We start from the raw sequence: 22,843 nt of genomic DNA on the forward strand, positions 1-22,843 counted from the left end.
TTTTTTTCTACTCCTCCATCTGCTAGGGTAAAGCAGATCTGGTGTGTCCTGCTTGTAAAAGTAGTTTGCAGGACCTGCAATTGGATGTGGCGGAATACAAGGTGATTTGGGTCTCAAACAGGTACAGACCCATGGTGAGAGGCTATTTTTTTTTTAATGTTTTCTAACATTAGAGAGTATGACACAGTAGTGTCCAGAATTCATGTCGGATATGTTTCCAGGATTACATCGAGGCTGTGGGGTAGATTTAAGGTAAATCTTCGTCCCTTCTCGTCTAAGTTTTCTAATTGGTTATCTATCGCCATCTCCTGCTCCCACATTTTCTTGTTGCTTCTTTTCAGTCTCCTCTTCTCGGCCCTTTCTCTTCTTCTTCTGCTCCTGCTCCTTTCCTAAGTGGCTTCCGCATCTTCTGGGTTTTCCCGGCCTTCTTCAACTCTTGGCTTTTCCTCTTCTCAGGTAACCTTTTTTATGTGTCTGCTTTTCCTCTGTCTCCCACCTTTCCTTCCTCTCAGTAATAGTCAAGTTATCAGTAGCTTCATCTCCTGCCCCCATATTCTTCTGCCCTTTTTTCAGTCTCCCTCTTCAAACCTTCTCTTCTCTCTGCTCTGGTCTTTCCTGTGGCTTCTGTGTATCTTCTGTTTGCCCTCTTTGGACTTTTTGCCTTTCCTCCTCCTCTCAGGTAACTTTTATGCCTGCTATTCCTCTGTCTCCCGCTTTTCCTTCTTCAGTGCAGTCTTCTGGTAGGAGGAGCTTCCAGACAGGTGATAACTCAGTTTCGGCAGAATTTGGCTGCAGGCGTTTCATGTTCCATCTCTTTGGATATGCGCAACCTCTTGCTTCCGCTTCAAGGGGCTGTTCCGGTAGTATCAGGTATTTCACAGGGTTTGCCTGTCGCTTCCAGGTCGGATTTGCACTTCGCGGTCTTGGCAGGGCTTGCGGTATCTTTGAGCGGTCCGAAGCTTTCATCGCCTGCATTTTCCACAGAGGTAACTCTGAGGGTAGCTTTACCTCTTTCATTCTCCCTCCTTATTCATCTTCTTCCGTCCCTCTGCAAGCTGTTTTGTTTGCGCATCCTTCTCCAGGGTTTAGCAGTGTAGGTTTGGCTACTCTCACTCGTCTTCCAATTGGTAATTATGGGGAATCGGCTCCGGGTTTTTCAGTTCAGCCTTCTTCTTCCCGGCGGTTCAACTATGTGGATTCAGCCCGGTACCCGATTAGGTGTGTTCAGCATTCTGTTAGTGGTCTGCTTGTTGACCTTCATCGCTCGGGTTCCTCCTCCTTCATATTTTGACTGCTCGACATTGCAGAACAGGATTCTCATCCAGGGAGATTCCGGTGCACTTAGAATGTCCTCTTGCCAGCAGTAACGATTACAGATGCATGCTTGAGTATGTTACTTCTTCGTACCCTCAAGCATGAGCTCCAGACCTCCCGATTTTGTCAGTTCAGTCTTCTTTCTGAGGCCTTTTATACCCTAAGCCAGCTCCTGCTTCTTTTTCGTGTTGGCTGGTTTGGTTTGATCGGGTTAGACAGGCTTTGGAGGAGGCGGACGTTCGTTTAGCAATGGTAGTGGCTTCTAACAGACAGGACCTTCTCTCTCCACGTAAGAAGATTTAATGCTAGCAACCCTTCGGGCAGGTGTCAGGTTAGTCATTCAACAAATCGGTTGAGGTAATCCTGTCTAGGTCCGGCTTCTTCGTCTCAGCTTCTTGTAGGGACCTCTTACGGAAGCAGGTGCTTGAGGATGTGTTGCTAATCAGACAGAGTGCTCTTGCGCACTGTCTCTGGATGCTGTCATGTTTACTGTGAGGGGGTGCTAAAAAAGTGATGGCTATGTCCCTTTGGATCCGTGGCTGTTTGCAGCCTAATAAATTTATCTCGAGGGGTCTGGCTCACCAGGCAAATGCTTTGGCTTCGTCTACTACGTGTCTAGTTCTCTATCTTAGTCATCTTCCCCCTCAGTATCCGGACGTTCATAAGAGGGATTGCTTAGAACACCTTAGCCTTAGCTAATTCTTTGTTCAAGGAAGATGACGTAGCCAGTATGACGAACGTTGTTGCTTCTAACTCATGTCTCCGGTGTCGGCAATTATGCATTGTCGAGGGTACAAAGTGTTGAGGTATGCAGACAATTGGTTGATCCTTGCCTCCTCTCAGAAGAGCTAGTAAGAGCGTAGGGAATTCTTATGGAATCTTAACTATTCAGGTAGAAGGATTCTTTCTTCCTTTGAGGGTTTTCCAACCCTGAGAGGATCCAGTTGTCCTTCAACAGGCAGAAGGGAATTTGTTCAACAGGGAACAGCCGGTACCAGCTTGGAGTATTTTCTCTAGGAAGAATGTCTCTCTCTCTTTAATTCCAGGGTTTCTTTTCGCCTCCGTTGTGTTTCTTCAGGCATAAACCAGAATCGCTACTCTCCGCGACGAGAACTCAGTTATAGTTGGGAGCAATTCTGCCTGCTGATCGCCTGTGGTGGTCGGGAATATGCATCCACTGGAAGGTATTGACTCCCTCTCCTCCCGACGTTCATCTGTACAACAGATGCCTCAGATCTGAGGAACAACCTTGAGGAAACCCGTGACCTTGGGCCTGGTTGTGTTGGGGGGGGGTGTTCGGGAATGAGAGGAGTCAATAAATCTTCGGGAATCAAGGCTGTAAAGGAAGCCCTCAGTTGTTTTCAGTCCTAGTGCATAACAAAGTAGTGGCTAGGTTTAACAACAGCGTAACAGCCAGGTCGTATCTGAAGAACTCATGGGGGGAACAGGTTGAACTCAGTACTATAGCACAGAGAGTCTGAGAGGGTGCGAAAAACGAAAAGTGTCTCTTCTTTCCCAATTTGTGTCGGGGAGTCTGTGCCACAAGATGGCTCGATTCGCTGTTCTGGTCAGGTATTTGGGGGAGTGGTAGACTTTGGCTCAGGAAGTAATATGTCAGGTTCTCCGAAGTGGCCAGCAACTGTGACATTTGTGATGTGATTAAACCATCATCTTCCAAGCTTATTTCTTAACAATGGTCCCCACATCGATAGCACCGATGTAACACTACGAATTGGAATCACATGCAGGTGTATGCTTTTCCTCCATCTGGTCTCATTCATCAGGTAATAAAGAAATTGCGGGAGAGTGTCAAGACGACTATGACTTTGATAGCTCCCCGCTGGCCCTAGCGCTTGGTTGAACTCCTAGAGCTCCTACAGAAGTCCGGATGTCTCTACCCTGGCGGAAGTTCTCAGACGACCGCATTCTCACCATTATCATCCAAACCCTCACATGCTGCACCTAGTTGCAGGGCGACTAGAGAGAGTGGCGAGACAGTCCGGATTGTGGTTCTAGATATGTTTTGATGAAGTGCAAATGAGAAGAAATGCCAGTTAAAAAGCACGAGATAGTTGGAAGGGCAGTGTGTGCAGGAGTAGAGTAGACTAAAGTGATTGTTTTTGGGGTAGCTAAAATGTTCAAAGCCAGGGGAAGGGTAGTGCTTACAAATGTCAGGAAGACTGGGGATAGGTGAAAGAGTAAAAATGATTTTATAATATAAATAAATTTGAGAGTGGTAAGAGAAAAAGTCTGTGGTAGTGAATATATTTGGTCCTGGAATGGAAAAGAATGAGTGAAAGAGAGACCTGAGAGTCTGTTCATACTTGGGTCTGGACAATACTGTATAGGGGGATAGTTGTGCTTCCTGATTTAAATGCAAATTTCGGTGATAGAAAGAGGTAGTGTTGTTGGTAGGTGTTGGATTCATGGAGCAATATTTTAGCAATTTGCATTTACAGTTTTAATCTGTAAGTTGCAAGCCAGGCTGTCCTGACTAAAATGCTTGTAAAGGTTTTTTTATAATTTTGTAATATAGTTCTCTCAGTTTTACTGTTTTCTGTAAAAGAAAATTATTTTTACTTTAAAGAAAATCCTAGATGGAAAGAGAACTTTTCAGAATCCATTGCTTACCATCAGTAAAAGTACTTTATTTTAAAAGTGCAGTAACATTTGTATATGCAGTAGTGTATGTATAGTATGAATGACATCAAGGGAGAAAAGGTGTGAATGTTATACAGTGCAAAGTGCAATAATTGTTCAAATACTTTTTTATACTGACCAAGAGCATACATCTGAGAGAGTTGGTGTGTCAGCTTCTCTTTCTGGAGAGGATCCAACTCTTATTTGGGACCTGTTGGTTCTTCTTCAGGAAAGGTTGGATGGAGAGATTTTTTTGGCTCATTGTTAGCTTAATAATCCTGGGGAAGCAATTATTGCCCCTATTTTAAGCCCATCTAGTCAGTGGAGTGTACTCTAGGGTGCACTCAGGAGGCAAAGCAGTTGTTCCAACTACTGTACTTACTGCTTGCTTGCGGTGTCTTGAATCAGGTTAACGGTCTGATATGTGGGTCAGAATGTTCCTTGTTGTCCAGCAGATCAAACAAGCTACTTTCCTGATGTTGATATGCCAGAAGTCTCACATGCCAAAAGATGCTTAGTGTATTTATATCTCCACTCTTTTCTCAACAAGTTTTAGCTAAGAGTAGTCTCCATCATAGGAACGGATTGGTCTTAGATTCTTCTTTGCCCTCTTTAATGTGTTAAGCTGTGACAGGAGTGGAGGAGAAGCATTCTGGTAACTGGGACACCATGATCCACTGTGCAGTCTCCTGTAAGTCTTCTAGGTGATGGGGGGAACTACAGCCAAGCCATCAGTTCAGTTACACTTTCTGAATCTAGTGTTAGGAGGTGCCACTCCTCCACAAAACCAAGACAAGGTGATGCAAGATTTTTCCTTCTAGGAGGGGCCAGGAGCCTTTCCAGCTCTTTCAGCCTCCCCTCCATCTCTTGCAAGGAAGGAAGTAAGGTAAAGGGAAGATGAAGGGAAGGGAATACTGAGGCTGGCAGTTCTCCTTTCCAGCTGCTAACGAGCAGGTGGCGGATGCCTGTCATGTCATTGTTCAAGGTGGCAGAGATAGGGGTGATGCCCTCACCTATCTTGTTGACAAGCATTGGTCCCAACCTACCCTCCAGGATCTCCAAAAGCTGTGGCTCTGTCAGCAGAGAAACGTGGAGAAGACTGACCACTCTCCTCGTACAGTTGCCTCTTTCTGGTGGAGAAGGTTGCTAGGGACTAATCATCGGCCTTTTTCCATTGAATGAGCCTGCCCAACAGATTCAGTTCAAGATGGAAATAGAATGTTTCATAATGAATTCTGTCAGAGGGAGACTTCATGCTTTCATTGAATCTGAAGGATGCACACTTTCAGGCACCCAACTTCCAGGTAAAGCCTCTGTTTTATTGGTAACAATATTACCTACTAGTTAAAAGGCCTCTGCTTTGGATTGATAACAGCCCCGTAAGTTTGTCACTCCAGGTCTCAGAAACCCCTGGTAGCTACTTGTTGGCCAATGCTGAGTGGTATCCTGATCTGCTAGCTCCTCTGGTCAGGGTGCCCTTAGATCCCCTTTGACCCACTCTTCTCTGTCAGTCACACGTGTTGAGGTAGCCTCAAGTACTGTGTACCAAAGAGTGAACCATCTCTGATTGATGCTGTAGGTACGTCTCACTTTGATTAAAACTACTTAGCAACAGGTAATGGACATACTTGTCTACCTTCATCGAGACAAGCTCTTAATCTCTCCTCTGAGCCCCTCAGTGACACCTTTGGTCTGCCTTGAGCCAGATGTTTTCACTGAATGACATGCATGCTCATAGGATCTTTGACCAGTCTTGCCCATCATGTAAGCTTAGCCCTCCGAAGTGGGATGTAACTCTCCACAGCCTGACTCGGGAACTGATGAGTCTCACCCTCAAGACTTGTTTTGCTAGCCTTAGGCATGTTGTAGCAGTTGATAGGTTGCACAGCCTTTTGCATCTTATCTGGCTCACAGAGGCATTGGTCAGACCAAGTATGTTCTGGATGGGCCTGTACACAGGTAGACTTCACAACTGGGCATCCTGTCTTAAGAGTTTCATCTCGTAAGGTGTGACTTCCACAACTTTTCCTTTGTAAGGGTGGAGGGGTTAAAGCTATTACAGTATTAAAATCAATCAATTTATGATTTACCCAGATAGTAGCAGCATTCTGACCTGTTACCCTATCATTAGAACAGCACTTGGTTCCTGAAGTTTTTTTAGAGTGAGATTTAAGATATATCCCTCTCTGGCTCAGGGCCTTATCAGTATTGTAACCATGCCTAATTGTATAGGAGGTTATCCTCCTCATTACTAGGAACATGGCATCTTTAGGTGGAGAGTCAGCTTGCCAGTTAGTTGAGAGAACTGAACTGAATATAGAATTTAGGCCAAAGGCCAAGCACTGGAACCTATGAGGCCATTCAGCGCTAAAACGGAAATTGACAGGAAAAAGTTTGATGTGTGTAACAGGAGGAAAACCTCGCAGTTACACTATAAATTAATTGGTAGAAGAGGGTGGATAGCAAGATGGGAGAGAGAGAATATGAAAGGAGGTACAGTAAAAGGAATGAAAGGGGTTGCAGCTAGGGGCTGAAGGGGCGCTGCAAAGAACCTTTAGTAATACCTACAGTGCACTGATGGCACTACTCCCCTACGGGGAGTTAGTCGAGAGACTATCCTCCCACCAAAGGAGTGATTCTTGTACATGAAAGATGATGGTTTGTATTCCTGTAGGAACAAATCACGATATTAAAGTAATTTGTGTTTTTCATAGGTATGCAAACCAGAGCCTCTTATCATAATCCCACTTCATTCCTGTGATCCCAAAGTAAAAAGTACTTGATGATAACAGGTGAATGGACTTTCCACGTACTCACCCACCTATCACCAGTTAATTGTCACTGAACCAAGTTTCACTGACTGATTCCAGCTCAAGCCAAAGAATACTTCTACATAAAAGGCTCAGGTTTGCACTCCTTGGAAGAGTACAAACCACTGTGCTTGAAAAATTTTATACTATGTGTAATTGATATTGGTTTGCGTCAGGCAAAAGACAGGTGTCTTGAATGTATTATAGTCAATATTAGTTTCTCAATGCTTGAAATGCCATCCATAGGTATCAGTGCATCAAGTAATCTAGGTGTTATGACACAGTAATCTCATCATTCAATTCCTTTTCAAGGAATACTGATTTTTCCACTACTCTGTTATCCACAGTCATATACAGTTAGCTCTCTCATAATTCATCAGTAATCTATGCTATACATAAAACTAATCCTTTTTCAAATCCTATGATCAGTATTTATGGTTTGTATGCCACTATACTTCAAGCATTCTTTGAAGGAGATGCACTATGTTGGTAGGTTTGGCTTGTGACCCAGTCACATCCCAATTTTGCCTTCAGCTAGATGTCACTGTTGAAAGTAAAAATGTATAGTTTTGGTGAATATAAACACATTATTGATTAAAATATCCTTTATTATAAAAAAATTCAATGGAAAAAATTTTCAATCTTAAAAAATACTCGTCACAAGTATTGAAAGAGTCATGGAAACTTAACATTAACCCAAAATGTCTGTACAGTACAACATATTTGATAACAAACTTGCAGACTTGATTTGCACAAAGACCAGTCTGCCTTATCACAAGAAGACCAGGATATCACATTAATAGGAGAGTATAAGAAAGAATCATTGTACTGTAAAAGTCGTATTTTAAGGACAAACTATAACCTACAACCAGTATAGTAAAAGTAATGAAATATATTGAGCCAGGGATTATTTATGAAGCCATAATCTTAAACAGAGATCAATATGAGGAAGAACAGTTTTATTCATGCTCTTGATATCTGGTAATTTCAAAGTTGTCACAAATACCTCCAAAAGTAATGAAATACATTGAGCCAAGGATTATTTATGAAGCCATAATCTTAAACAGAGATCAATATGAGGAAGAACAGTTTTATTCATGCTCTTGATATCTGGTAATTTCCAAGTTATCACAAATAATACCTCCATCCTGAGCCACATTCAAGGTTAAGTGACCTACCAAAAGTCATTTCTACATTCTCAGACAATTAATTTTGTTACATAAAACGCTGTCACAATCAAATCAACTGATAATACGCAGGAATGGAGGTAATTTTTAAAGGAAATTAGGCTTGCATACATACAAAATTGCAGCGTTGAAAATGTAACATACGCAAAAGTTAAAATGCATGATTGAATACAGTACAAGGTTCTAAGTGTGAGACAGACAAACACTGAAACCCAAAAAACTTGTAAATTATGTAAAAATGTAAGATGTAACAATGTAAAGGTGAAATTATAGTGAAATTAAAATAGAACTAAATAATGTAAGATTATTGTGTAATTAATAAGACAGACGTAAAATAAGGGAAGAGCGGGGTTAACCACTATTTAACAACCTTAAGCTTAACAGATATAAACAGATATACAAGAATGAACAACATAGGCACACTACTCAGAAAATATAAGGACCAAGACTTGAGGGCCTGTTGGTGACTTAGATTCCATAGCTATTGGTAAATAATTCCCTTTAATGGGTTTTTGTGTTCACTATAGGAAAAGAAGTGTGTTTAAGGTTATTAATACAGTGTAAACAATCCAATCATTTTCCCTCGAACTTAACTGTAAACTTTATATTATTAGCAGATACATTTAATCAATTATTATTAGCAGATACATTTAATATTCAATCCAGTGTACACTGTAAAAAGAACTAAGGTACTCGATTAAGTTTTGTAGATAATGTATAAATAATTCTTATCTTACTGTTGAATATCAGGGTGATCAGATAAGGAAGCATCCTGTTTTTTAAACAAAACATATGAGAGTACAGTATACAAAACTTTGATACTTACAGATTTTGTGTTACTTTGTTGCTACTTGTTCAAAATGATGCATTTAGTTTCATTATATCCCCCCATAGAAGGGTAGTAGTGCCGTCGGTACTGTAGGCATTACTCTAAGGGTCCTAGCAGCGTTCCTTTGGGCCCTAGCTACAACCTCTTTCTTTCCTTTTGCTGTACGTCTACTCATATTTTCTTTCTTCCATCTGACTTTCCACCCTCTCCTGACAATTGTTTCAAAGTGCAACTGCGAGGTTTGCCTCCTGTTACACCTTTCACACCTTACTATTCATTTTGCTTTCAGCTCTGAATGACCTCATAGGTCCCAGTACTTGGCCTTTGGCCTAAATTCTATATTCTATTCTATTTTTATATTTTATCAGCATAGCTTTTAGAGAAAAAGTGCACATAAGTAGCCCAGTTAGCTTGTTGTTTCACCCACAGATGAAGTCCTAGAGAAGCAGTGTTTTAATTTATATTTGGATAAAATACCTGTTTGTTTGAATTAAAAGACAGTATTGGGTCAATTTACTTGTCTGCAATAACCAGTATGATATATTTTTTAGGATTTCCACAGACCTGTAAAACAGCAGATGCAATTGAATCACCTAAGATTCAGGTTAAGTTTTTCTCGTCTGTTTTCCATGAATTTAGTCTTTCTAATTATCATAATTAGTGCAGGCATGCTGTTTCTCCTAAATTACAAAATCACAAACTTCCTCCATGTGCTGTAATTACAGTGAATATATTCAAATGGTCTACTCTACAGGATTATGATTCATGCGTCCCTTTAGTGAGCAGCTAAGATCTAATGCCCCAGCTACATAATTAAAATAAAGCACAGAATAGTTGCAATGAAGCTAAGTTTTTAAAATCCCAATCTCCAGCATAGTAGTACATTAAATTATTTGTTAAGAAACTGTGCTAATGTTAATGAGAACCAATGCAGATCAGAAGAGCTCAGTACAAATGTAATTACATTTGAAATGTTCTCAACCACAATTTGAGAAGTAATGCTTGGTGTATACTTGGTGTAAGTTCAGAATACAGGCAGTCCCCGGTTAACGGCGGGTGTTCCGTTCCTGGCCAAGCGCTGCTAACTGAAAATCCTCAGTAATTATGGGAATAAATGGCGTTTTAAGATGTCGTGAGCGCAAATAAATTGCTTATCGGCACTGTTAACCACTTATCAGCGCCAGTAAACCACTTACCGTTTCTGATAAACTGCTTACCATTGCCAATAAACTGCTTACCGACGCCGAAAATCTGGTTAACAATGTCGTTAGCTAAGCGCTGTAAAACCAGAACACCATTAACTGATGCTGCCGATAAGCGAGGACTGTCTGTAACAGCACAGGTACTTGAGTAAATAAAACATTAAAAAATATTTGTTTGTATAAAGCATTGTCATATTATGCCATATTAATTTGTTAACCAAGTGTATATATCCATTACGTGTAAATCCACTTCCATACCAATTTTACTCAAATATTTAGTGCAAGTACACAAAAACATTATCACAATAAAGATTGTCAACGAAAATACCTAGGGATGGAATGAGGTTCTAACATCGAATCCTCTTGACCGAGATAACAAATATATACAGGTAACTTGGGAAGAAAATAGGTGACTTAGCATCTAAGCATTACCAGTTTTTTGAAAGTAACAGTATTCCAATTATTGCTTAAAATCTAGTTTATCACTTGTATTTTTATTTATATCAAATTCCTCACTAAAGAAAAACCTATGGTATGTTACTCTAAACCAGCTGTCAGTTTATACAGTATCTATTGCACATCAATTGTCGACAGTCTTCCCTGCGTTAGTGAAAGACCATAAAAATTTTTCACATTTTTTTTGAGTGTGTGTATGCTTCAGTTTTATCTGATTTTCTGTGCTTACCTTTGTCTAAGTGCTGAGATGTATTTCCTTAGTTTCTAATATGACTACATAATTTTACTAAGACTGATCATGGTGTCTGCTCAAGTTATGCCAGCTAACATGCCATTCCTTCTCACACCTCTCTACTGACACTAAAACTCTCTCTGATCCTTTGTTTCCAATCTTTTTCATTGAAGGTTAAGTATATCTTAGTTTAGCCAGACCACTGAGCTGATTAACAGCTCTCCTAGGGCTGGCCCAAAGGATTAGACTCATTTTATGTGGCTAAGAACCAGTTGGTTACCTTGCAACGGGACCTACAGCTTATTGTGGAATCTGAACCACATTATAGCGAGAAATGAATTTCTATCACCAGAATTAAATTCTCTAATTCTTCACTAGCCGGCCAGAGAATCGAACATGGGTCTAGCAGAGTGCAAGCCGAGTACGATATAAACAGATCACGCCTAGAGTCAGTGTGTAGCACAAATAGAGGTCTTGTAGAATTAGGATAGCCTGTGCAATGAATCATATGCATTTGGTTATAAATTTGCCATATTAGGACCTCCACATTGGTCACTGTGACAAGGAGATTCCTTGAAGTTTTCTCAAGCAACAGCAGTGGTGTGCATTTCATCTATACCATAAAGCAAGCAGAATAATGCATATTGACCACGAGTAGTATTTTGAGAACTCTCAACCAGACTTCAAGGACCCAAAAATTTTAGCTGTTCTTCCCATTTGGTTTGATGAAAGTAGAACGAAGATAGCTAAATATTCAAAATTTAGAATCGACTCTCCTGCCAGTTTGATTTTCTCCTGCCCAGCATTCCTGCAGACCTTCAAACATTCATGCAGCATCGAGCATCATCAGGTTCTTGTGCAGGTCTTTGCTGTTAAGATGTCTCAGTGTCACTATGTAGGGCTGCTCATCTCCAAAAATACAGGTGGTCTTGAGAAGATACAAAGTAGAACTGTGAGTCATCCAGCTAGTCAGGGATGATTTTCATCTTCAACTTTTGGGAACAAGCCCTCCACTAGGTTTCACAATCCTTCAGTTCCTGACCACACGACAAAACTTTTAATGGGTATCAGTCACTAGACAGTGAGGAGGAGTTGGTGGTAGAAGATCATCTTTTATTATTCCCAAGGCAATCCATTATTGATCTCGGCCCACTTGCTCAATACCTGAGACAGACCCCTTTGTTCATCAGTCCATTTGGAGGGGAATTTTTTTTAGCATACTTAAGATCTTTGAAATACAGGTAACTTTCATAAGAATGAAGTTGACAAAAAAAAAAAAAAGATCAGCAATTGTAAAGATCTCTGTGTAGGAAGAGTTGTTCTGGAGAACCAAAGATGATGATTATGTGTAGGAAGAGTTGTTCTGGAGAACCAAAGAAGATGATTAAGGTAAACATGGAGAAGGCTGCACGAGCTACTATGATGTCAAGCAGCCGATGTAGAACAAGCAGGAAAGGGATCACTCAATGCACAGCAAAATCTTCATGGAAATCAGCAGAACTCACAGAGAGGGAAGAATTGTATGAAGACCCTAAACACTAACTAGATCATATGGAGGACTTGACGAGACCCTTCCCTTGCAGGTGATACAAGACACTGCATAGCAGGTGGATCAGGAGGCTCAAGTCACAGGGCCCTAAGGTAAAAATGACCTATAGGCTTGACTCCTGGGTAAGGGGCAGTGGGTGTCATTGGAAATAGCTATAGAACTCCAAACTCTTGAGGAACTGTGAGCGAGGGTGAAGTGGTGGAAACCCTGAAAAAAAAGATCAAGGCAACATTATGAGCAATTGCAGGGACAGTTGTACATCAGAGGACAAAGTATCAGAGAGTGTTGAAGTTGCAGAAAACACAGATGACAAAAAGCCTTGTCAACATAAAATGTGCCCATGGGCCCCAACCACACAAGAGGCAGAAGAATCCCCCAGGGGATGCCAAGAGGTCACAAGGGCAAAATTGAGGACATGGGCACAGATGACTACACCAACTGTCAAGTGAGTGTATGCAGTGTTGAGAAGCATTAAATGTACATAAGGGAATGGAGTCTGATAAGCTATCCCCAAGGGAGGCACAGCCATGGGCTGACCAGATGAGCAGATCTCGCCATAGAAAGTTCACAGTCTTGAAAGGAAAACTGTTCATAAAAGGGGGAAACATATCTATCATTTTCATGTATTGCATCATCATAAATATTGCACTGAATTTGTCTTGAATAATTATTTCCATGAATATAGTGCCAATGCCAATAAGAGTAATTTTATTCTCATGGAAAATAAGGCGGCTATAATAAAACACCACAAAAATGGTGATTTTCTTGGATTGAGCCTTCAACATCAGCTACATAGTTCCTTCCACTTCCTCCAAAGGCCCATCAAGCACATAGACTTCACCCATGAGGTAAGTACAGTACTGCACAGTATACAGAACAATACACTTCTGGTTTTTTGGAGGCTTCCTTAGTCTTTATAGATAATACATATAAATTTACTGCATGAAAAAAGACTATTGAACAACTTATTGCACATGTATTAGCAATATTATGGGGTTACTACTTATAGGGTGTCAAAGTCCTTTTTGTAAAGGATTTATGTGACCTAGGTTTTCAACTCGCATTGCTCATCTTGGAACAAATTAACGATGTAGTGCAAGGTATTATTTTACTGGGAAAATCCTAGTTCCTCATATTGGACCACATTTTCAGCATAACCTAAGGCTGAAGTCAGCAGATTTCTTTACCATTTATCTAGTGTGACACCTTTTCTATTAAAAACAACTGCTGTGAACACTTACCTCCTCCATAATGAGCTATCACAGCTTGCATTTGTGATAGACTGCACTTAAAAAATGAACAATAAAATGTTTGCCATTCTCATTGACTGGCTTCCACCATAGCTACCACAGTAAAACATATGTTAGTTTTATGAACTTAATTAAACTTACATAAAACTAACATATGTTAGTTTTATGAACTTCATTAAGGCTTAACCAAGAAAAATTAAAGTATTTTGGTTTTAAGCTCACCTTCACCTATGATACAGACATTATTATTTAATTCAATTATCTTTTGCATCTGGTTTGCAGAACTGTTATGTTCTGTTATCACTTTTCAACACAAGCTTCTCTTTTTCTGAGGTCTGAACCTGTTTCTTTTGTTTCTATTTTGCTAGGGCTTGAACATATCTTTTGCTTCTATTTTTGTGAAGCTTAAACATGTTTCATTTAAGCTCTGAAGTGACAGAACTATTACACAACATTCCATGTACATTATTTTGTGAATTCATCGATTGGTTTTGCATGATCAGACATCCAATCTCTTTCAAATAATGCCTGAAGTTGTTTTTGAAGAGATGGTTGATCTTCACTGGCAGTGTTTTCTGTGACATTAGGGACAGTCCTAGTTTCATTGACAATTAATCCAATACCACCAGTGTTGATAAAATAATCAGCGCTCCAGTTCGAAGTACCTGAAATGAGCATCATGCAAAAAATTAAAACAAATGCCAAAAAGTGACACTAAAGTACAATGTTGTACACTTTATCAGGATAACATCTTGAAAAAATAAGGATAACACCATCAGGGTGCAGTTAAAGTTTGTTACTGTTTATAATTTTAAAAACACATTTTTCAATTCAAACCCTCTACTTTAGTCTGACCTACTTATTTGTAATGATGTAAAGAAAGATTAAATAGGGAAGCATGAGAATAGAATCTTAAAAAGATAGAAGTGGAAAAAGATAAATTATACAGTGATCGATCGAGTAAGAATAGAGAGAGAAAGGGAGAAAATGAATTAGAGAGAGAGAGAGAGAACAACAATTAAGCCTTGGTTGTTATGCATTACCGAGGCTGTACATGTTAAGCAAGCTAAAAGCTGGAAACCGTCTTTACATGAACTCAAAACAGTTAGCGAGTGTATCGCGCCCGGGCCCATGAAAACCGATCATAAAATCATGAACCTGTGCCCTCACGACTTAGCTGACCGAGCATAACCTATGACCTCGTAGGGAGTCAATGCTCCAGCCATATCTATGGCCCCGCCTTCAATAGGAGGTGTTTACATGAATTTACATGAAAAGGGGCTGGACAGAGAGTAGTAGTTCACCATTTCTCCAATAGACATTCTAGGGAGGAGCCATTAATTACTCCTCCTGAGTTAATTTCCAATCAAATCTTCTAAGGAGAGATTTTGACAACACCCACAACTGTCCTTCCCAATCAAGCTGTTCAAGGGGAGGCCTTACAGATAATATCCTCCAATGAGTAACTTCAAGGGAGGAAATGGGAAGATAGCAAAGAGAAGCAGGGGTTCCAGAGAAGAACGAAGCTAGAGAAGGAAGAGAAGTCGCTAGTCACCAATATGAGAAGATGCAGTACTTCCCCCTAGCTTCCGTGGTCCCAACCAGACTCTGACTGCGGGCTACTTAACCAGACAGAAACTGAACTTCAACTAGCAAGAGTGGTTTTCAAGAGAGTAAAACTGTAACCGTAATTGTACTTGTGTATGTACTTAACTTTCATCATTAAAGTAAGAAGCTACCCATTTCGTCTCCATTATGCCTTTCTGAGAGATACATTTACATTTGATATAAATCCCTTCTAAATAATAGACTCGTGGGCTACTGACTTCGAGAAGAGACGCTGTGGATGAATACATCGCCGACTTAGAAGAAAGACACAAGTAAGAAGGGACAATAATATGTCACACGAGTTATGAAAAGAAACTTGTGCATGACATAAAAATGGTGGCAGCGGTGGGATCCAAAAGGCGAGACGAAACAAACAGACATTAACAGAAATATCCAGTGCAAATACTTAAGTTACGGTGAAACGAAATCTACAAAATGAACTTAGACTTGTACAACAGCAAGCAAAACTTATATGAAGAAATAAAATCCTGCAATAAAGCGTCAAACAGAAGTGAGCATAAACTCTAATAGTGCTCAAAGAAGAAACAACACACATAACACAATTCACCATGAACTAACCGATAAACACAAAACAGTGAGCCAGCACATTGGTCGAGCAACGACAGGCAGCGAGTGTGTTTAACAAACTACTGCCACGAGTGTAAACAGATACAACGCAGTGTGTTTCAACAAACCCCAAAGGCGACAACAACGACTACAAAAGAATTCCGTAATAACAACAACCAGTAAGTTATCGAGAAAGTCAGATTTGCTTGTTCTCTCTCTTTAAATGTGTAAAGAAGTGAAGAATTTTTAAATTTTATACTAGAGTAAAGATTACTGAACCTCTCTTTATCAAAGTGAAAATTAATGAAACTCACTCTAATGAATTAAATTTTTTTTTAGTAAGCGTAATTACAATTATTACTCTCTCTCTATGATAAATGTTTGGTAAATAATTTATAAAGGGAATTCTTATTTTTCTCACTTGGTTGGTGATAAATATTTTGAGTATTTACAGTATATGCAAAACTGTGTGGTCATTGTGATATTTTTTTTTCTTTTCTTGATGATATGATGCCCAATTTCACATAAGATTTTTTGTGTGTATTTGAATAGTGACTTTTGAAGGATTTCTTTTACTTGTGCACGTGAACTCAATTTAACAAAGGGATTTTGACAAAGGAAAAATCTACTTCTGGAGAGGGGACCGTGTCACCCGGTGAAAAAGTCCATTCAGCACTTATTTCTAGGTAATTCCGTTGCTAGATACCAGAGAAAGCTAAATGAAATGCTGGAGTTACTACCCCCAGAGCGAGCTCCATTAGATGGAATCATGTATGGAAAAGGGTGAACTATAAAAACACGGAACCTTATCCTATAGAGATCCCAAAGTCAAAAGTCCCACAGAGAGGTGCCGTTACAAACCCATGCACCACTCGCGGACAGTACACAAATCACCGCTAGCCGCATTCCATTTCAGCAAGCACCTACGGTCACACATGTTTTCGTTGTGCTTTTTATCTTGTGCTTATTTACATCATTATGGCATCCTCACAAGGTCTTTCTTCATCTAAGTTGAGTACCAGTGTTTCATTTTTTATTTGAGGCGATTGAGGCTCCTTATTTCCCTTTAGTTTAGTAATTAAGGGGATTTATAACGCCCGTCTCGATCTCCTCTCGCGGTCTCACGTGACCTCCATGCGTGGTTCGTGAACTTGGGTCGCCTTGTTTTTCGATCTTTCTCACTGTTCCTCTTCATGTTTAGGGTTTTTTTTCCTATTCGTGAAGTCTAATTAGTGAATTTGTTTGATTGACTTTCGTTTCCCTTTGCTTCGAGAGTGAAGGCTGGTGTTTAGGCTTCGGGCTACCCCCTCGGGCCTATTCGCCTCGTATCATTTCCTTAACATGCCTTATATTTGCCCTTCACTTCTCTTAGCTTCTGGGAATTTTATTTACGTTGGTACTGTTAAGATTTTTTGTTTAATCTTTGCCCTTGTGTTCGGATCCATTTGATATTTGTTGATTATTATGGATATTTCTTTTGTTAGAGGGCGGCCATTTCCCTTCACGTCCACATCGGGTTGGGTATGGTCCTCCTCTTATATTTGTTTTGTTGATTATTTTATCCATTTATCATGGGTTGGTTGTTAGCTTTAGTATTAACTTTTTTGGGGCGTTAGGCTATTGCCCCCCCTTTTTCCATGAAAAAAGGGGGGGGGTCGATCATTTGTTTCGTTCACATGCCCTTCATTGTGTTTTGTGTACGTTTTTCCAATGTGGCGCTCTCCTTAAGTTTTGACTAGGGTCTTTTCATCTTATGTTTTCCCTTCCCCTGTTTCGGCTTTTCGCGTAGGCTAATAAGCCTCTTGTTTAAGCTGAAATAGCGAGGGATCTCGTGTAACTTCCCTCTTGATAGTTTCTTTTTTTTTATGGTACTGTGTGCATAGTGTAACATTTTCTATATATATATAGTGGTATGCTCAATTTGAATAATTTTATTGTAAAATGCAAGGAGTCTTTGACGAATTACTAAACACAGCTAGCCATTCGCCGTACAATTTAAGACCGTCGACACTCAGACGTAGCCGAATTCCAAGACTAGTTTCCCACTCAACTTTAGTGCAAAGAAATACTAACAATAATAACACAACTAACCAGAACCAAAATAGTATTAATAATTCTATTAATACTAACAGTAATAATAATAGTAACAATACTAATAATACTCGCACCTTCCAATATCGCAATATGAGTCAAGCAGCTGTAATAACAACAGCCACACACTTCTGTGGGCAGGTGGATGATTCAAATCCTGACAAAAGCCGACTCAAATCTTATACAGTAAATCATTGGCTCTCAGATGCAGATAGTCGTATATCTTCAGGGGGAATAACAGATGAAAGAGCTAAAATAAATGAAGCCTTGATTCTCGTAATTTCAGAACACGGTGACGCCTACAAAACTCTGAATTCCAAGAGTTTTAGCAAACTTAATAACTATGCGGAATTCAAAGAAATTTGTTTATCACTCTGGGAACCAGTAAGTAAGACTGACAGTTTATATAACATAACCAGATTCCTTAACCCACAATATGAAACAATAAGGGGGGGGGTACTGTCATTGTGTCTGCTATTAGGCAGAAAGTATTTTCTTAATACAAGCCTATTCAGATTCAATTCTAAAGCTCATGTTCTTAGACGGTGGCCACTTACATTATTTTCATTACATGAATTTAGAGGACCTTACTAATGTTTAGGTGGAATTCTCTTTCTAATGTTCAGGTGGAATTTCCCTAGTTTTCAACATCTCTATTTAAAGTCTTTAATAGCATAAGAATGATATTTATTTCTCTGTTATTATTTCACCGGCTGACACGGGACCCTGATCCAGAAAAAGGATTTTGACAAAGGAAAAATCTATTTCTGGGGAGGGGCCCGTGTCACCCGGTGACCCTCCACTGTTTTTTCATTCTCTCCCTCCCATGGTAAACATCATTCTAGTGGGGTGGGTGCTAACATGGAATGCGATTAGTGTTGCCTTGTGTACAGTCCACGAGTGGTGCATGGGCTTGTATCGGCACCTCTCTCGTTGGGACTTTTGACATTGGGAATCTTTATAGGGCAGGGTCCCGTGATTGTGACACTCTCACCCTTTACTATATACGACTCCATTTCTTGGAGCTCGCTCTGGGGGTAGTAACCCCAGCTTTACATTTAGCTTTTCTCTGGTATCTAGCAACGGACTTACCTAGAAATAAGTGCTGAATGGATTATTTCACCGGGTGACACGGGCCCCTCCCCAGAAATAGATTTTTCCTTTGTCAAAATCCTTTTATGCAAGTGTTGAGAATGCAATAGATAAAATAACAGAAGACTTAAAGAAAACAGGCATCACCATAGGAGATAAGATACAGTTTGGTGATAATGACAATAATTTAGTTAATCTAAGTCATGTTTTGAATTACTTGTCATTTGGAACCATATATAATGCCCTTGGAGAAGATGAAAAGAAGGCTTTCAGGAAAATAAAAATTGATCCACAGAAAGACAGCCTTCAAACATTGAAAACCATGAGAGAAGAAATACAAAAGGAAGAGATAAATCTCTCCAAGGAATTTGTAGGAATAACAGAAATATAAAATGAAAGGAAAGGCAGAAATAATAATCCTACCTTTAAAATGAATAATGAGAACTATGATAATTCCAGACAAGTAGGGAATAGACCAACTACCTTTCAAGGGAAATATGCCCAAAATTATACTAAAATAAAATGGAATCCCAACCAGAAAAGAAGACAGAATCAAACAAAGGGTGGTCCTCCCAAACCTTATAGACATGGTCAATACTCGGACACAAATACTTCAACCTAAGTGCACTATCCTGCTCAAGGAGTGAGACCAAAGACAGCCTGTGAAAACTGCAGGTATACCAATCATTCCACAAACGAGTGCAGAAGGCCTAGGATCTGCACGATTTGCAAGAAGGTAGGACATTTAACCAGGAATTGCTGGTTCGGGAATAAAGAAATCAATAAAGAAGTGGTTGAATTAAGCAGCAATCACCCAACTTCAAATAAGTCTTCAAGTCAATGACAACTAATCCCTACACATAAGACAGCAAGAAATTCCCTTCAAGAAGATAATATAAAAACAGAAGAATTAGCAAAAAGGGGAAGTGAAGGTTCATCTGTCTTTTCCTATTTGCAGAGTAAAGTAGTATTCTCCATGAGAGAAGAAGAAATAACCAGAAATAAATAAATGGAAAGATATGTACTGTACTCATGGATTCAGGTAGCACTGTAAACATAATAGATAAAACCACTTTAACCAGATACTTAGGCATTGAAGAAACGCTAATTCAGGGTCAAAGCAGAATGATAAAAGGAGTAGCAGGTAAACAGATTAAAAGTTTAGGAAATGTGAACTTGGAAATAGACATTTCGTCACATAAATCTGTTGAAAGTTTTCTAGTTCTGGAGGACAGATTTTTTCCCGCACAAGTATTGTTCTCATTTAAACTAATGAAGAGATGTGGAATCATCCTGGACTGCAAAGAAGGGATGTAATGATGTAAAGAAAGATTAAATAGGGAAGCATAAGAATAGAATCTTAAAAAGAGAGAAGTGGAAAAAGATAAATTATACAGTGACTGATCAAGTAAGAATAGAGAGAGAGAATTAAGCTTTGGTTGTTATGCATTACCGAGGCTAAACATGTCAAGCAAGCTAAAAGCAGGAAACCGTCTTTACATGAACTCAAAACAGTTAGAGAGTGTATCGTGCCCCAGGGCCATAAAACCGATCATAAAATCTTGAACCTGTGCCCCCGCGACCGAGCTGACCGTTTACATGAATTTCCATGAAAAGGGCTGGACAAAGAGAAGCAGTTCACCATTTCTCCAATTAGACATTCTAGGGAGGAGCCATTAATTACTCCTCCTGAGTTCATTTCCAATCAAATCTCCTAAGGAGAGATTTTGACAACACCCACAACTGTCCTTCCCAATCAAGCTGTTCGAGGGGAGGCCTTACAGATAATATCCTCCAATGAGTAACTTCAAGGGAGGAGATGGGAAGATAGCAAAGAGAAGCAGGGGTTCTAGAGAAGAATGAAGCCAGAGAAGGAAGAGAGAGTCGCTAGTCACCAATACAAGAAGACACAGTACTTCCCCCTAGCTTCCGTGGTCCCAACCAGACTCTGACTGCAGGATACTTAACCAGATTCTGTCCGCGGGCCACTTAACCATACCCCGACCATGGGCTACTTAACCAGACAGAAACTGAACTTCAACTAGCAAGAGTGGTTTTCATTAGTAAAACTGTAACCCTAATTGTACTTGTGTATGTAATTAACTTTCATCATTAAAGTAAGAAGCTACCCATTTCGTCTCCATTACGCCTTTCTGAGAGATATAATTACATTTAATATAAATCCCTTCTAAATAATAGACTTGTGAGCTACTGACTTCGAGAAGAGACGCTGTGGATGAATACGTCGCCGACTTAGAAGAAAGACGCAGGTAAGAAGGGACATTAATATGTCACGAGTTATGAAAAGAAACTTGTGCACGACAATATGTTGAATGCTAATCCCGAAAACATCATTCCACTTACAGAAGAAAACAAAGATCCAGCATCTCAGGTAGGTTAGTAAATGTGCCTAAGGGAAAATAAAAGTCTTGGGTAGATTGGTGTATGCTCCTATGGTCCCTCAAGTCCTTGGTAGTTAACCTGAATGATTCTTAATGTAGTATGATCTAACTGTGAAAAAGACCTTGGGGCAGAAGGGCAATTCAGTCAAGTATGAGTTTTTATTAAAAGAAGTAAAAAAAGTTAATAATTACTGTACATTTGTTTCATCACAAATCGATTAGTCTAACAAAGCCTGAATAGCTAGTTACATGAGAAGTATGCTGAGCTATTTACTAGATGGAAAGGACCTGACAGCAACAAGGGAGCTCCTGAGCAAGGATGTGTCAAGGCCACAAAGCTCCAAATGGAACGGATTATGACTGTGATAGCTCCAATTTTCTTGTTTGTACTTTTTGTCTTTTGTTATCATTTTCATTAACTCTGTCTTCTTTTCCAGGATTGTTGCAATGGTAGCACAATGAGTGAGAAGTTTTTTATTTGTAATTTATCTACTTGTATAAGGAGCAGAATCTTGAGAATTAGTGGTTTGAAGGTGGCATCAAACACAAGACTACAAGAAGTCCATGGTAGGCATGAAGTGTTGGATGCTTCCAGAGTTGACATGGAACAATGTCAGAACTTAATAGGGCTTTGTAAGGATACTTTTTCCTTCTGTTGCTCCTCAGCGTGTACATGAGGTGGATGTTACATGTTTAGGATACACACTTGTTAACAAAGAGTGTAGTACTTCCTTAAATTCTGCAACCACTTGGATTTGACAAGTCAGAAGATACTCTGACTGAATACACCCTAGTGCTGGATATGATATATTAAGATCCCCTTAAGACTGATCTTGATGTAAGAGAAGTATTCTGACGAAAAGAATACGTGAAGAAATTTTAGTGCAGTTATATGTTCCTTGATATGTCCTTTTCTTTGTCTTCCTTTTTGTTTAAAAACAAGAGTGAATTAAACCTGGACATAGCAATTGCTCACTTTGTAAATGGTAGCAGTTTGTTTGCATAACACTGAAGTTTAATGTTTTTTATTTAAGTTTAGTTTTAATGTTTATGGATTTTCCATAAAGTTTAGTACTGTATTAAAGGGTATGTATATGAATGGCCAAAAGGGGGCAAGATGAAGGATCAACAGGAGTCTTACTGGTAGAAGGAAAGGACAAGAATCAAGAGGACATTGATACCTATGACAGGAACAGGCAAAAGAATTGTAATTAAGGTGGAGATTCATGGCTGGAAAAAATAGGAATTTGTAGTTTAGACAGAGTAAATACTGTGCTTAACCAACAAGTCAGTGCATTAGCAGTGGCCAAAAATAAGAGAAAAACATGTGGGAAAAAAACTATGGAAAATATCGTGCAAAAATCTACAATCACAAATTTGAGGTAACTAGTAAACAAGCCCTTTTTAACTTGCACTAATACATCCAATGGAATATGAATATGTCCAGTGCAGACACAACAACAGTGACTATGTTACCTTTGCCCAAGAATCGTACTGTAACCCTGGCTAGCCTGTGAAATATACACTAATATAAAAGAGATTATAAAATTATTGGTTTTGTTGTAATTATTCAGCTTTTTTTATATTAAGTGTAGATTAAGCACAAACCAACCT

The 22,843-nt window shown here is 39.5% G+C and overlaps 1 protein-coding gene across 5 annotated transcripts in view; it reads right to left on the reverse strand.

Annotated features, from left to right (window-relative positions):
- Nucleotides 1-7,354: 7,354 nt before the first annotated feature.
- Nucleotides 7,355-22,843, reverse strand: part of LOC136835009 (5'-3' exonuclease PLD3-like) — a 185,688-nt gene continuing 170,199 nt past the window's right edge. For 4 of the 5 annotated variants that reach the window (XM_067098031.1, XM_067098023.1, XM_067098029.1 and 1 more), the window contains one exon: nucleotides 9,132-14,134. In XM_067098031.1, coding sequence (XP_066954132.1) covers nucleotides 13,935-14,134 — 200 coding nt within the window. In that variant the 3' untranslated portion in view covers nucleotides 9,132-13,934. Of the gene's footprint in view, nucleotides 14,135-22,843 lie in introns of all 5 variants that reach the window. The other variant, XM_067098027.1, reaches the window with a different exon arrangement.

This window comes from Macrobrachium rosenbergii, chromosome 54, assembly GCF_040412425.1.
Source record: "Macrobrachium rosenbergii isolate ZJJX-2024 chromosome 54, ASM4041242v1, whole genome shotgun sequence".
Taxonomy (NCBI): Eukaryota; Metazoa; Arthropoda; class Malacostraca; order Decapoda; family Palaemonidae; genus Macrobrachium; species Macrobrachium rosenbergii.